This window comes from Ascaphus truei, chromosome 5, assembly GCF_040206685.1.
Source record: "Ascaphus truei isolate aAscTru1 chromosome 5, aAscTru1.hap1, whole genome shotgun sequence".
NCBI classification, from domain to species: domain Eukaryota; kingdom Metazoa; phylum Chordata; class Amphibia; order Anura; family Ascaphidae; genus Ascaphus; species Ascaphus truei.
In genome coordinates this window covers 296,549,967-296,565,465 of record NC_134487.1, presented here as the reverse complement: position 1 = coordinate 296,565,465, position 15,499 = coordinate 296,549,967, and the positions used below count along the sequence as shown (strand labels likewise).

The window sequence follows — 15,499 nt, the reverse complement described above, 5'->3', positions numbered from 1 at the left end:
CCCTGCCCATGCTGCTTGCTCTGCTCCCCCAGGCTCTTGACGCCTTCTTCCTGATTAGCTGCATTACCCAGCAGCGGACAATCAGGAGAGGTAACTAACTGCCCAGCTCCCTTGCTACAGCCCTGCTTTCTCCCGACTCTGGGAGAACAGGGAAATTCTGCCGCCCCTTGTGATCCTCTCACGGAACCCCAGGGCAGGGCTGCGGAACCTTCTCCTCTTCTCACGGAACCCCAGGGCAGGGCTGCAGAATCTTCTCCTCTTCTTAAGGAACCCCCCCACTGCGGAACCTTCTCCTCTTCTCACAAAACCCCAGGGCTGTGGAACCTTCTCCTCTTCTCACGGAACCCCAGGGCTGCGGAACCTTATCCTCTTCTCACAGAACCGCAGGGCTGCGGAACCTTCTCCTCTTCTCACAGAACCCTAGGGCAGGGCTGCGGAACCTTCTCCTCTTCTCACGAAACCCCAGGGCAGGGCTGCGGAACCTTCTCCTCTTCTCACAGAACCCTAGGGCAGGGCTGCTGAACCTTCTCCTCTTCTCATGGTACCCCAGGGCAGGGCTGCTGAACCTTCTCTTCTCATGGAACCTCAGGGCAGGGCTGCTGAACCTTCTCTTCTCATGGAACCTCAGGGCAGGACTGCGGAACCTCCTCCTCTTCTCACAGAACCCCAGGGCAGGGCTGCGGAACCTTCTCCTCTTCTCACAGAACCCCAGGGCTGCGGATCCTTATCCTCTTCTCACAGAACCGCAGGGCTGCGGAACCTTCTCCTCTTCTCATGGAACCGCAGGGCTGCGGAACCTTCTCCTCTTCTCACATAACCCTAGGGCGGGCTGTGGAACCTTCTCCTCTTCTCACATAACCCTAGGGCAGGGCTGCGGAACCTTCTCCTCTTCTCACAGAACCCTAGGGCAGGGCTGCGGAATCTTCTCCTCTTCTCACAGAACCCTAGGGCAGGGCTGCGGAACCTTCTCCTCTTCTCACAGAACCCTATGGCAGGGCTGCGGAATCTTCTCCTCTTCTCACAGAACCCTAGGGCATGGCTGCGGAACCTTCTCCTCTTCTCATGAAACCCCAGGGCAGGGCTGCAGAACCTTCTCCTCTTCTCATGGAACCGCAGGGCAGGGCTGCGGACCCTTCTCCTCTTCTCATGGAACCGCAGGGCAGGGCTGCTGAACCTTCTCCTCTTCTCACGGAACCCCAGGGCTGCGGAACCTTCTCCTCTTCTCACGGAACCCCAGGGCTGCGGAACCTTCTCCTCCTCACAGAATCCTAGGGCAGGGCTGCGGAACCTTCTCCCCTTCTCACGAAACCCCATGGCAGGGCTGCGGAACCTTCTGTTCTCACGGAAACCATGGGCAGGGCTGCTGAACCTTCTCCTCTTCTCATGGAACCCCAGGGCTGTGGAACCTTCTCACGGAACCCCAGGGCAGGGCTGCGGAACCTTCTCCTCTTCTCACTGAACCCCAGGGCAGGGCTGTGGAACCTTCTCTTCTCACGGAACCCCAGGTCAGAGCTGCAGAACCTTCTCCTCTTCTCACGGAACCCCATGGCAGGACTGCGGAACCTTCTCCTCTTCTCACAGAACCCCAGGGCAGGACTGCAGAACCTTCTCCTCTTGTCCCGGAACCCCAGGGCAGTGCTGCGGAACCTTCTCCCCTTCTCACGAAACCCCATGGCAGGGCTGCGGAACCTTCTGTTCTCACGGAAACCATGGGCAGGGCTGCTGAACCTTCTCCTCTTCTCATGGAACCCCAGGGCTGTGGAACCTTCTCACGGAACCCCAGGGCAGGGCTGCGGAACCTTCTCCTCTTCTCACTGAACCCCAGGGCAGGGCTGTGGAACCTTCTCTTCTCACGGAACCCCAGGTCAGAGCTGCAGAACCTTCTCCTCTTCTCACGGAACCCCATGGCAGGACTGCAGAACCTTCTCCTCTTCTCACAGAACCCCAGGGCAGGACTGCAGAACCTTCTCCTCTTCTCACGGAACCCCATGGCAAGGATGCAGAACCTTCTCCTCTTCTCACGGAACCCCAGGGCAGGACTGCAGAACCTTCTCCTCTTCTCACAGAACCCCAGGGCAGGGCTGCGGAACCTTCTCCTCTTCTCATGGAATCCCAGGGCAAGGATGCGGAACCTTCTCTTCTCACAGAACCCCAGGGCTGCGGAACCTTCTCCTCTTCTCACGGAACCCCAGGGCTGCAGAACCTTCTCCTCTTCTCACGGAACCCCAGGACAGGGCTGCAGGACCTTCTCCTCTTCTCACGGAACCCCAGGGCTGCGGAACCGTCTCCTCTTCTCACGGAATCCCAGGGCGGCGGAACCTTCTCCTCTTCTCACGGAAACCCAGGGCGGCGGAACCTTCTCCTCTTCTCACGGAACCCCAGGGTGGCAGAACCTTCTCCTCTTCTCACGGAACCCCAGGGTGGCAGAACCTTCTCCTCTTCTCACGGAACCCCAGGTTGAGAAACACTGATCTAGCCTGTGTAGAAATTCTATTCTTGTGATGTCATTAGCCGAGCTCAGCAGAAATTACATGATTAGTAGATGAAAATGCTGTAAAAATGTTCAAAGCAAATAACGTAAATAGCAGAACTGCATAATACGTATGGCACCGCGTACATATGGACTGTGATTTTGCATTTTAGAGCACGATTCTGCATTATTCCATATCGTTTGGCTTATGGAAAGCTTACAATTTGTTTAAATGAATGTGCCTTTAACGTGTGTTTGTTATTTTTTATTTTTTAGTTTAGACCGAGAAGTACCATGCATTCCAGAACAAGGCATCCTGGGAGCTTCCGGGAATTACGCCCTCATTCACAAGGGATCATCATTGCTGGCCGGCCCCAGTCCTCACCAGGCAGAGCCCTGTCACGTAACAGTCATTCATCTTCAGTGAAATCTTCTCAAAGTATGGCTTCTGTTTTATAACAATCACCAATATCCTCGTACTACTTCTAGAATACCTGTAGGAAAGAAATGAAACATCACCATCCTTCCTCCCCTCCCCCCGCCATCCTTCCTCCCTCCCCCCCGCCATCCTTCCTCCCTCCCCCCCGCCATCCTTCCTCCCTCCCCCCCGCCATCCTTCCTTCCTTCCCCCGCCATCCTTCCTCCCTCCCCCCGCCATCCTTCCTCCCTCCCCCCCGCCATCCTTCCTCCCTTCCCCCCGCCATCCTTCCTCCCCTCCCCCCCGCCATCCTTCCTCCCCTCCCCCCCGCCATCCTTCCTCTCCTCCCCTCCCCCCGCCATCCTTCCTCCCCTCCCCCCCGCCATCCTTCCTCCCCTCCCCCCCGCCATCCTTCCTCCCCTCCCCCCCACCATCCTTCCTCCCCTCCCCCCCGCCATCCTTCCTCCCCTCCCCCCCGCCATCCTTCCTCCCCTCCCCCCGCCATCCTTCCTCTCCCCCCGCCATCCTTCCTCTCCCCCCGCCATCCTTCCTCTCCCCCCGCCATCCTTCCTCTCCCCCCGCCATCCTTCCTCTCCCCCCGCCATCCTTCCTCCCCCCCGCCATCCTTCCTCTCCCCCCCATCCTTCCTCCCCCCCCGCCATCCTTCCTCCCCCCGCCATCCTTCCTCCCCCCCGCCATCCTTCCTCCCCCTCCCCGCCATCCTTCCTCCCCCTCCCCGCCATCCTTCCTCCCCCTCCCCGCCATCCTTCCTCCCCCTCCCCGTCATCCTTCCTCCCCCTCCCCGCCATCCTTCCTCCCCCTCCCCGCCATCCTTCCTCCCCCTCCCCGCCATCCTTCCTCCCCCTCCCCGCCATCCTTCCTCCCCCTCCCCGCCATCCTTCCTCCCCCTCCCCGCCATCCTTCCTCCCCGCCATCATTTCTCCCCCTCCCCTTCATCCTTCCTCCCCCCCGCCCCTGCCTTTCACCCACCCGCCGCCCTCCCGCCCCTGCCTTTCACCCACCCGCCGCCCTCCCGCCCCTGCCTTTCACCCACCCGCCGCCCTCCCGCCCCTGCCTTTCACCCACCCGCCGCCCTCCCGCCCCTGCCTTTCACCCACCCGCCGCCCTCCCGCCCCTGCCTTTCACCCACCCGCCGCCCTCCCGCCCCTGCTTTTCACCCACCTGCCGCCCTCCCGCCCCTGCCTTTCACCCACCCGCCGCCCTCCCGCCCCTGCTTTTCACCCACCTGCCGCCCTCCCGCCCCTGCCTTTCACCCGCCGCCCTCCCGCCCCTGCCTTTCACCCACCCGCCGCCCTCCCCACCGTAGCGGGACCGCACTCACTAGCCACTCTCCGCCTCACACCCGCTCACACCCTAGCGGGACTCACACCCACCACTCACTACCCACCCGCCACCCGTACAGAACACCCGCCCGACGACTCACACCCGCTCACACCCTAGCAGGACACACACCTCACATTGTACTGTGCTGTTTACAATAAACCATTTTTAAACAACATCGGATTACATTTTCTTCCATGTTTCTTTTCAACATTATTATACAACCTTTACACCAAATACTCAACCTATTCTTACCCTATTTATAAATACTACCTATTACGGATTTACTTCCCGGGCAACGCCGGGTATATCAGCTAGTATATATATATTCACCGCGCTTCTCAGTGTAGGGAGCATGCTGCGAAAACATTGGCCATACATATGTGAGAGAACAGAAAGTGAATCCCTGCGCTTCTCCCATTGCGCTAACAATAAACGGGGAAATAAATATACATAGTGCAAACTAAGGCCGGGGACCCGCTGCTTCCGACGGCGCACACGGCTGTGTGTGCGTCACTCACCGGGCATGAGTTCCTCCAGAGCCGGCCCCAGTCCCCCCTCCCTGCAAGGCTCGCTGGGCACTGCAACGTGTCAGCCAGCAGGGGATACACGAGGATCGTGATCCAAAGAGGCGACGCGTCACGTGGTGCGGCAGGGAGCCAATGAGGGGGCAAGGGCGAGGAGGGAAGCTCCGGTGTCCGTTTCAGGCAGCGAGTGCTGGGGAGGTTGCGGCCAGCAGCAGATGGATGGGATATGGGGGGGGGGGGGGATTTGCTTCACTAACTCTTCTCCTGCCACAGACCTGTATTAAACGTTGCTCCAGTCCATTAACCCCCACACCCCCTCTCCCCCCCTTCCCCCCGCGAAAAAAAAACCGGCTCACCCAGTGCTGGGCTGCTGTCCCCCCCCACACACCCCAGTGCTCAGTACCCATGGGGGGACGGATGGACCGATGGGGAAGGGGGGGACAGCACGGAGAGCCCTCTGCTGGAACCACACCCCCCCCCTGCTCAAACCACGCCGACCCCCTCCGGCTCCCCCTCCCTACAGACCGCAGGTAGTGGTTAATTGCCTGTCAGCGCGCTGCCTGCATGCAATGCGGGCGCGCCGACTGAGGGAGCGGGGCCTTAGCCTAAGTCTGTAAGACAAAGGAGACTTTTAGTTGCATCCTTTGATCAAATAATGACATGCCTCTGCATGAGCCACCTGTGCTGAAGCCGGGATATCCTGAAGACCTGACCTGTTGGTGGCCCCTGAGGCCTGAGGTTGGCAATCCTTGCTGTAGGGGAATCCTGGCGCAGTGCTATCCTGATTGTGAACCCAAATAATTGTGTGACATCACACTCGTTTGATACATCATGGTATATTTAGGGTTTGAAGGTATATTTAGGGTTTGAAGGTATATTTAGGGTTTGAAGGTATATTTAGGGTTTGAAGGTATATTTAGGGTTTGAAGGTATATTTAGGGTTTGAAGTTCTTTGGTCAAGGATCTTTGTGTACATTTGCCACTTTGCAGAAAAGTATGCATCGCTGGAGGGGTGAACTTAATATAGCAGCTGACTAGGAAAATAAAACAAATACATTCTGTACCCAGAATAAAACTACAATACAAAATGTAGCGATTTATAACTGGCACTTTTAGAAGCAAAGTGGGCTAAATATGTAACAATTCTCATGTCATATTGTTTCATCAGTTTGTAATATATGAAATATTATGTGTGTTGGTAAAAGTTTAAAAGCTGCACTTGAATACTTTTCCTTGATTATTTCAGGCTATGTAAATGTTTTTTTTTTTTTTTTGGTTTATCAAGGTCTTTATTCATTATTTAAATATTTATTTTTAAAGGTTCTTCAGTTATGTCTGCTCCAGATCCCTCCCTCTCCTTACTGGACATTGAACAAATATGTTACCAAAGAATTAACGAGATCGAGGAAGATTTGAAAAATGCTTTTCTGACTTGTGATGCTGATCAGAATTTCACCGTCACAAAAGGAGAATTGTACAGAGTGCTCCAACATTTTATTGTCCCTCTTACACAGTCACAGTTTGATGCACTGCTAACAAAGGTAAGATTCAAGTATGCATGTTATATGTAAGGAATAAAATACTAAAGTACAGGCATACCCCGCATTAACGTACGCAGTGGGACCGGAGCATGTATGTAAAGTGAAAATGTACTTAAAGTGAAGCACTCCCTTTTTCCCCACTTGTAATCATCATATACGTCCATAACTGATGTAAATAACACATGTGTAACAGGCTCTATAGTCTCCCCGCTTGCGCACAGCTTCGGTACAGGTAGGGAGCCGGTATTGCTGTTCAGGACGTGCTGACAGGCGCATGCGCGAGCTGCCGCTTGCCTATTGGGCGATATGTCCTTACTCGCGAGTGTACTTAAAGTGAGTGTCCTTAAACCGGGGTATGCCTGTATGTCTTCTGAAGCTGCTTAAAAATCCTAATTAAACAAATAGGAGGAGCATAGCAAGAACAATTAGTGCCAAAAGTTTAACCTCTTCCAAGCTAGAATATGATGTATGACTCTCAATCATGTAATTAATTAATTGTGTCTATAAACAAAGGCAGGTTTGTCAAAGCCAAAGTAAATCTGGAACGCAGAGGCACAATTCTGCGTGGACCAGGTTTCCTTGTGGGGAGTGTCACCTATAAATGGATGGGTGCAATTCAGCTTCTTTCTGTGCCATTTTTGGGGCAGAACTTTCACCGAATCTAAAGTGACATTATTCACTTTGGCTAACAATCTCCAGCAGATGGTTAACTATTTTTCACTCAGCAAACAGTGGCGCATGGAAACAAACTTACCTTTGTGTTTAGTCATTCAGTACATAGGCCCAAGTGAAATGACCCAAAGTAACAGGTGAACTAATAGAGCAGTGGTTTCCAACCTTTTTTTGGTTAAGGAGCCCTATGTGAAATTCTGAGGAACCTCCAACCCTCTCTAACAGCGAATCTGAGATCAGATGCATTGTAAGGGACCCCAACCCTCTCTAATAGCGCGTCTGAGATAAGATGCATTGTAAGGGACCCCAACCCTCTCTAAAAGCGTGTCTGAGATCAGATGCATTGTAAGGGACCCCAACCCTCTCTAATAGCGCGTCTGCGATCAGATGCATTGTAAGGAACCCCGACCCTCTCTAATAGCGAGCACAAGAAAAAAACGTCTGATAAGCTCATAGGTATACACAAATATATGTCTGTATAGCCTGAGATGAAATGTATATTGATGGAGCATAAGCGGAGTTAAAGCCTAGATGGAGATGCATGGGGGTAACTGAGTGCAGAACCGTGTCCAAATGTGTAGGTATACGGCTGCATAAAACACAGTATCCTGATGCCGGTATGGAGTGTATTTCTTACTCACGATAAATACCGCCCTCCTTCTCTCCTGGCCTCGTGGTGCACCTGGGTAGGTCCATGGCGTGATCCCGATCCAAACGTGACAATGAAGTAAAAAGATCGATGCAGCAGCCACTCCTGATGTATAGTGAGACTCGCCAGCAAAAATAAAATAAAAACATTTTTTTGAACTTCATAAAACAGATACTAATCACGAACAAAAAATGAGAAACCTCCTCCCACGCGTTTCGAGCAAAACTGCTATTTTTCAAGGAGTATGACGTCAGCAGATGGAGGGTACTATTTAAACCTCCCTTGAGCTAATTAATTGGTGTGTAACACCTGCAATGATTTAATAAATGTACAAATATAATTACATTGGACCAAGACATGTTATTTGCTAATGAACAGGTATACAAATACCTGTGGTAATCTATTAGAGACAGCAATCAATAGTATTCATAAATCAACAATTGCCTTGAAGTAAACCTATATCCATTAGTTTCCAGCAATCATTATATTGTCCTCACAAAGAGAAATGCTTCATGTTGACTAAACATCTACCAAGTAGTTTCTTATTAGGACATATGTTTGTCCATGGGTACAATTGCATTGGGGCAATCATGTTATAACTTTAGGACATATTATAAAGCCATATATTCTGACTGGGTGTGGCAATCTAGGCATGCAAATCTGTTACCGGAGACTTAAGGTAGAATCACTACACTTATAAAACTACAGTACTGGATGAATATCCAGTCACTTTAGATTGATCACAATCAATATACAGATATAGATCTTTTACCACATATTGCAAGACACATTTGCTCAAAAGTACACGAGTAATTGGAAACGATAGATATTTAGTTGCTAACCTTAGATGTCAGATAAATTATTATTGCAAAACCCTATTCCGTATCTTGAAGGTATAAAAGAAACTGAATAGATAGAAGTGAAAATAGGAAAGGAATGGGGGGGGGGGGGGGGGGAGGGGGGAGGATCACCTGTGGATGTAATAAAATATATGTTGGTCTAACTACTAGAGCATTCAAAATTAGGATGCTCGAACATATCAGACATATCAAAAATATGGATACTACTCATCCAGTTTCTAATAATTTCAAACAATGCCAACAAGGCAGTCTCAAACATTTCAAATGCATTGCTCTTGAACACATGCACCCCATACGCGAGGGGGAGACAGATCCAAAATTCTTTATCAAAGAGAAGCTTTTTGGATATTTACCATTGACACCTTGATACCCAAAGGTCTCAATACTGAATGGGACTTAAAAGTTTTTCTGTAACTAACTTATGGGTTATAAATGTATACGGTGTCATTGGTATCTGTCATTTAGTATACCCTCTCCTCGGTCTTTCCTCCCCATGCCTCCCCTTCGTCTTCCCTCCTCATGAGCACTCCCTTGAGAAAGGTCCTGTTGTAAGGACCGAAACGTCGGTTGACTGTGCCTGTTTTAATACACCTTTTTGGACTTTACTATGAGTGCTGTCTCCTTTCTTGCTGCGTGGTCTTGGATCTCCTGGTCTGCCTGGTAAGGAATTTTGTTACATATATATATATATATATATATATATCTTTTTGCAAATACAACTACATATGCAAATACAACTGTATGCTCATCTGCATGTCTTAGGCAGGTCTGCAACCCCGCCTTTCCCCATTATCACCCAGCATACAGCACTTCCACTGCAGCAAGGGATTCTGGGAAATGACATGCAAATGAGCACACAGTGTCACTTTTTGCCTCAAAAACCATTTTTAACATGGTTCCCTATAGATATATATATATATACCATAATACTGAGTTAAGTTATGGTGAGTAAAAAAAGTGACAAAAACCCTCCACAGGAAAGCAAATATGCAAATACAACTGTATGCTCATCTGCATGTCTTAGGCAGGTCTGCAACCCCGCCTTTCCCCATCATCACCCAGCATACAGCACTTACACTGCAGCAAGGGATTCTGGGAAATGACATGCAAATGAGCACACAGTGTCACTTTTTGCCTCAAAAAACATTTTTAACATGGTTCCCTATAGGCTTAAGCTTGCTGCATGGTCACAGCTTTGAGCACAGCCAGGGTTAAGGTGCATACCCAGAAAACCACCCACAGACAGCTGTTTCGACCTTGATGGGTCTCATCAGTGTGGGGTTGATTTTAACTGGGTATGCATGAGAGGCTATGGGATAGGCTAAACCGTAATACTGAGTTAAGTTATGGTGAGTAAAAAAAGTGACAAAAACCCTCCACAGGAAAGCAAATATGCAAATACAACTGTATGCTCATATGCATGTCTTAGGCAAGTCTATATATATATATACCCTGAATACAATTAGAAGGCTGGCCGTTTAATTTACCGGGAACTGTCTATTTAATTTACCAAGGACTGGCCATTTAATTTACATGGGTCAAGTTTTAAAATGTATCTAAAATACATTATTGTAAGCCTGGATTAGACCAAGATGTTGTAAAGTTACCCTTTTTTATATGGTAGACAACTTTAGAAAATAATTTAGTGCAAATGCCGTGTCATGAAAGAAGAGTGAACTAACCGTTTACTGGACACCAAAAGAAGAAAACAAGATTAATTCTATTTTCATGGGTTCAATGTTTGTTGAAATAACATTTTAACCTGGCACAAATGTTTTTTTTAAAGCTGCTTTTATACAATAATTAACTCCAATGTTCTATTAATCCTTTCTTTGCAGATTCCGGTCAATGGCAATGGCACAATCCCGTATCTTCAGTTCCTGGCAAAGTACCACAGAGCTAGCACCAGTGCCAGCCAAGTGAGCGCGGTGAAAAGGAGGTATGCACACTCATATTCTAGTGATGTGATATCTTTGTTTCCTTAATAGATCCCCCTTCTTTAACACTTAGATTGTAAGCTCCCCGGGGCAGGGATTTCCTCTCCTATTGTCTGACTTTGTTGCACTTATTGTATTATAATTCCATGTACCTTTTTTTGTCTCTTTTTTGGGAAAGTGCTTTGTACGCAGTGGGCGCTATATAAATAAAGGGAGACATACAAAAGAAGAACTGTACAAGGCAGGATTCATCAGCTGGGAGTTTGAATTGGTTCTCCTGGGTTTCAAAGTATCTTTTTGTGTTACAGTAAAAAAGGAAATACAATTGAGTACAGCAGATTATAGGTGTCTGTGGTACAGCAGATTATAGGTGTCTGTGGTACAGCAGATTATAGGTGTCCGTGGTACAGCAGATTATAGGTGTCTGTGGTACAGCAGATTATAGGTGTCCGTGGTACAGCAGATTATAGGTATCTGTGGTACAGCAGATTATAGGTGTCCGTGGTACAGCAGATTATAGGTGTCCGTGGTACATCAGATTATAGGTGTCTGTGGTACAGCAGATTACAGGTGTCCGTGGTACAGCAGATTACAGGTGTCTGTGGTACAGCAGATTCTAGGTGTCTGTGGTACAGCAGATTACAGGTGTCCGTGGTACAGCAGATTATAGGTGTCCGTGGTACAGCAGATTATAGGTGTCCGTGGTACAGCAGATTATAGGTGTCCGTGGCACAGCAGATTACAGGTGTCCGTGGTACAGCAGATTACAGGTGTCCGTGGTACAGCAGATTATAGGTGTCCGTGGTACCGCAGATTATAGGTGTCTGTGGTACATCAGATTATAGGTGTCCGTGGTACATCAGATTATAGGTTTCCGTGGTACATCAGATTATAGGTGTCCGTGGTACACAGATTACGATGTACATCAGATTATAGGTGTCTGTGGTACATCAGATTATAGGTGTCCGTGGTACATCAGATTATAGGTTTCCGTGGTACAGCAGATTATAGGTGTCCGTGGTACAGCAGATTATAGGTGTCCGTGGTACAGCAGATTATAGGTGTCCGTGGTACAGCAGATTATAAGTGTCCGTGGTACAGCAGATTATAGGTGTCCGTGGTACAGCAGATTATAGGTGTCTGTGGTACAGCAGATTATAGGTGTCTGTGGTACATCAGATTATAGGTGTCCGTGGTACATCAGATTATAGGTTTCCGTGGTACATCAGATTATAGGTGCCCGTGGTACAGCAGATTATAGGTGCCCGTGGTACAGCAGATTATAGGTGTCCGTGGTACAGCAGATTATAGGTGTCCGTGGTACAGCAGATTATAGGTGGAAAGCTCTTAGGGCAGGGGGTGTACAAACCTTTGTAACTCACTTACCTTGGCTTCCAGTGACGCGTCGTCATGGCAACGCGGCGGCAAATGATTGGATTGAAGTCTTCAAATCTGCCGGCGGATTGGAATGTCGGTGATAAAAAAAAAATCACCTTTTTTGACCCTGATTTGCGGAAATCCGTGAACCAAAGGAACCGCCCGACACGTGGCTGATCCAAATCCGTAAAAAAAAACTCGCCCATCTCTACTCCTGGGTGCAAAACTGGGGCAGAATATAGCGCTAGATTTATAAAAGGAATGCTACAAAAAACTGTGGGTTGTTCTTCTTTTGATAAGTCCGCAAAAAATGTACAAAAAAAAACGTGCCCACCTGTACGCCTAAAAATAAGTGTCTTCCGGAGGCTTCATCGCACAGTGTGTGTTCTTCTTTGATAAACCCCTTTCCAAGTTCATTTTGATTCATATCGCAAACACAGGGCTGGGGGGTATACGTGGTGTATTGTTGCCGTGATGATTGAATCTCAGGCGAGGGCGTAAAAGAATAATTCTGCACAGACACTTCATTCATTCACACATGAATTCCAATACACGCATTGATTCACTAATGCAGGGGAGCTCAATCTTTTTTCCTGCGTCCCCCTTTCCTCGTTCCCCCACCCCCCGCTTACCTTGGCTCTGACGTCCAGGCGTCACATCGACGACACATGACCCCACTGCGTCATTTGATGCCTCGTTGTCATGGTGACGCATCACCAGGAGCCACCTGAAGCAAGGTAAGGAGAAGTTTACAAAGGCATTGCTGCTCCCCCCCCTGCATTAATTTAAATGCCTTCGGGAAGCGTATGTGGCTTCTGTAAACCCTGCTCCCCCCGCAGCGAATCTCATACCCTTCACTTTGCGCACACCTGCACCAATGCACAAACATATCCACACACCTGCACTAATGCACAAACATATCCGCACATGTGCACTAATGCACAAACATATCCGCACACCTGCACTAATGCACAAACATATCCACACACCTGCACTAATGCACAAACATATCCACACACCTGCACTAATGCACAAACATATCCACACACCTGCACTAATGCACAAACATATCCACACACCTGCACTAATGCACAAACATATCCGCACACCTGCACTAATGCACAAACATATCCGCTCGTACAGTAATAAATCCACAAATACAATAATTAATAAAAAAAAAAACAATGTCAATGGAAAATTGTTGGTGGACCTAAAAAGTGATAAGAAGTTGAGAAATGCTGAAATGTTACATGCCCCTTTGTGCTTTATCACTAATGTGCATGTCATAATGTCATTATTGTAATGGTCACACCTCATTGTTGTGATGAAAGGTTTTAGTAACTAGGAGCAAGTTACAATTATTCCCCATCAATTTAAAATGGCATTCAGCATTTGTGGGAATAATTACTATAGAGACAATGTAAACTAAACCTTAAACCATGATGAATAGGTAGGATTCTTCCCGTGTTTACCTTTTATGTGTTTCATTTATGTTACCACATGCAGCCTGACAAGGAAACGATACAGTTACTTCAAGGGAAGCCAATCATGTTAAAAGGGCGAGCATCATAGCAACCACATTGTTTGTGTGTATGCACCTCTGCCAGCAGACATGGAGCTATCCTCAGTGGGACTAAACGCACACACAGAGCTATCCTCAGTGGGACTAAACGCAGACACGGAGCTATCCTCAGTGGGACTAAACGCACACACAGAGCTATCCTCAGTGGGACTAAACGCACACACAGAGCTATCCTCAGTGGGACTAAACGCAGACACGGAGCTATCCTCAGTGGGACTAAACGCAGACACGGAGCTATCCTCAGTGGGACTAAACGCAGACACAGAGCTATCCTCAGTGGGACTAAACACAGACACAGAGCTATCCTCAGTGGGGCTAAACGCAGACACGGAGCTATCCTCAGTGGGACTAAACACAGACACGGAGCTATCCTCAGTGGGGCTAAACGCAGACACGGAGCTATCCTCATAAACGCAGACACGGAGCTATCCTCAGTGGGACTAAACGCAGACACGGAGCTATCCTCAGTGGGACTAAACGCACACAGAGCTATCCTCAGTGGGACTAAACGCACACACAGAGCTATCTTCAGTGGGACTAAACGCAGACACGGAGCTATCCTCAGTGGGACTAAACGCAGACACGGAGCTATCCTCAGTGGGACTAAACACAGACACAGAGCTATCCTCAGTGGGGCTAAACGCAGACACGGAGCTATCCTCAGTGGGACTAAACACAGACACGGAGCTATCCTCAGTGGGACTAAACGCAGACACGGAGCTATCCTCAGTGGGGCTAAACGCAGACACAGAGCTATCCTCAGTGGGGCTAAACGCAGACACGGAGCTATCCTCAGTGGGACTAAACGCAGACACGGAGCAATCCTCAGTGGGACTAAACGCAGACACGGAGCTATCCTCAGTGGGACTAAACGCAGACACGGAGCTATCCTCAGTGGGACTAAACGCAGACACGGAGCTCTCCTCAGTGGGGCTAAACGCAGACACGGAGCTATCGTCAGTGGGACTAAACGCAGACACGGAGCTCTCCTCAGTGGGGCTAAACGCAGACACGGAGCTGTCCTCAGTGGGACTAAACGCAGACACGGAGCTATCCTCAGTGGGACTAAACGCAGACACGGAGCTGTCCTCAGTGGGGCTAAACGCAGACACGGAGCTATCCTCAGTGGGACTAAACGCAGACACGGAGCTATCCTCAGTGGGACTAAACGCAGACACAGAGCTATCCTCAGTGGGACTAAACGCAGACACGGAGCTATCCTCAGTGGGACTAAACGCAGACACGGAGCTATCCTCAGTGGGACTAAACGCAGACACGGAGCTATCCTCAGTGGGACTAAACGCAGACACGGAGCTATCCTCAGTGGGACTAACCGCAGACACGGAGCTATCCTCAGTGGGACTAAACGCAGACACGGAGCTATCCTCAGTGGGACTAAACGCAGACACGGAGCTATCCTCAGTGGGACTAAACGCAGACACGGAGCTATCCTCAGTGGGACTAAACGCAGACACGGAGCTATCCTCAGTGGGACTAAACGCAGACACGGAGCTATCCTCAGTGGGACTAAATGCAGACACGGAGCTATCCTCAGTGGGACTAAACGCAGACACGGAGCTGTCCTCAGTGGGGCTAAACGCAGACACGGAGCTATCCTCAGTGGGACTAAACGCAGACACAGAGCTATCCTGAGTGGGACTAAACGCACACACAGAGCTATCCTCAGTGGGGCTAAACGCAGACACGGAGCTATCCTCAGTGGGACTAAACGCAGACACAGAGCTATCCTCAGAAGGACTAAACACAGACACGGAGCTATCCTCATAAACGCAGACACGGAGCTATCCTCAGTGGGACTAAACGCAGACACGGAGCTATCCTCAGTGGGACTAAACGCAGACACGGAGCTATCCTCAGTGGGGCTAAACGCAGACACAGAGCTATCCTCAGTGGGACTAAACGCAGACACGGAGCAATCCTCAGTGGGACTAAACGCAGACACGGAGCTATCCTCAGTGGGGCTAAACGCAGACACGGAGCTATCCTCAGTGGGACTAAACGCAGACACAGAGCTATCCTCAGTGGGACTAAACGCAGACACGGAGCTCTCCTCAGTGGCGCTAAACGCAGACACGGAGCTATCCTCAGTGGGACTAAACGCAGA

The 15,499-nt window shown here is 49.5% G+C and overlaps 1 protein-coding gene across 3 annotated transcripts in view; it reads left to right on the top strand.

Annotated features, from left to right (window-relative positions):
- EFCAB6 (EF-hand calcium binding domain 6) overlaps positions 1-15,499 on the top strand; it is a 164,172-nt gene that overhangs the window by 1,351 nt on the left and 147,322 nt on the right. For all 3 annotated transcript variants that reach the window (XM_075602791.1, XM_075602790.1, XM_075602789.1), the window contains exons 2-4: positions 2,747-2,909; positions 6,077-6,297; positions 10,317-10,417. In XM_075602791.1, coding sequence (XP_075458906.1) covers positions 2,765-2,909; positions 6,077-6,297; positions 10,317-10,417 — 467 coding nt within the window. In that variant the 5' untranslated portion in view covers positions 2,747-2,764. The remainder of the gene's footprint in view (positions 1-2,746; positions 2,910-6,076; positions 6,298-10,316; positions 10,418-15,499) is intronic.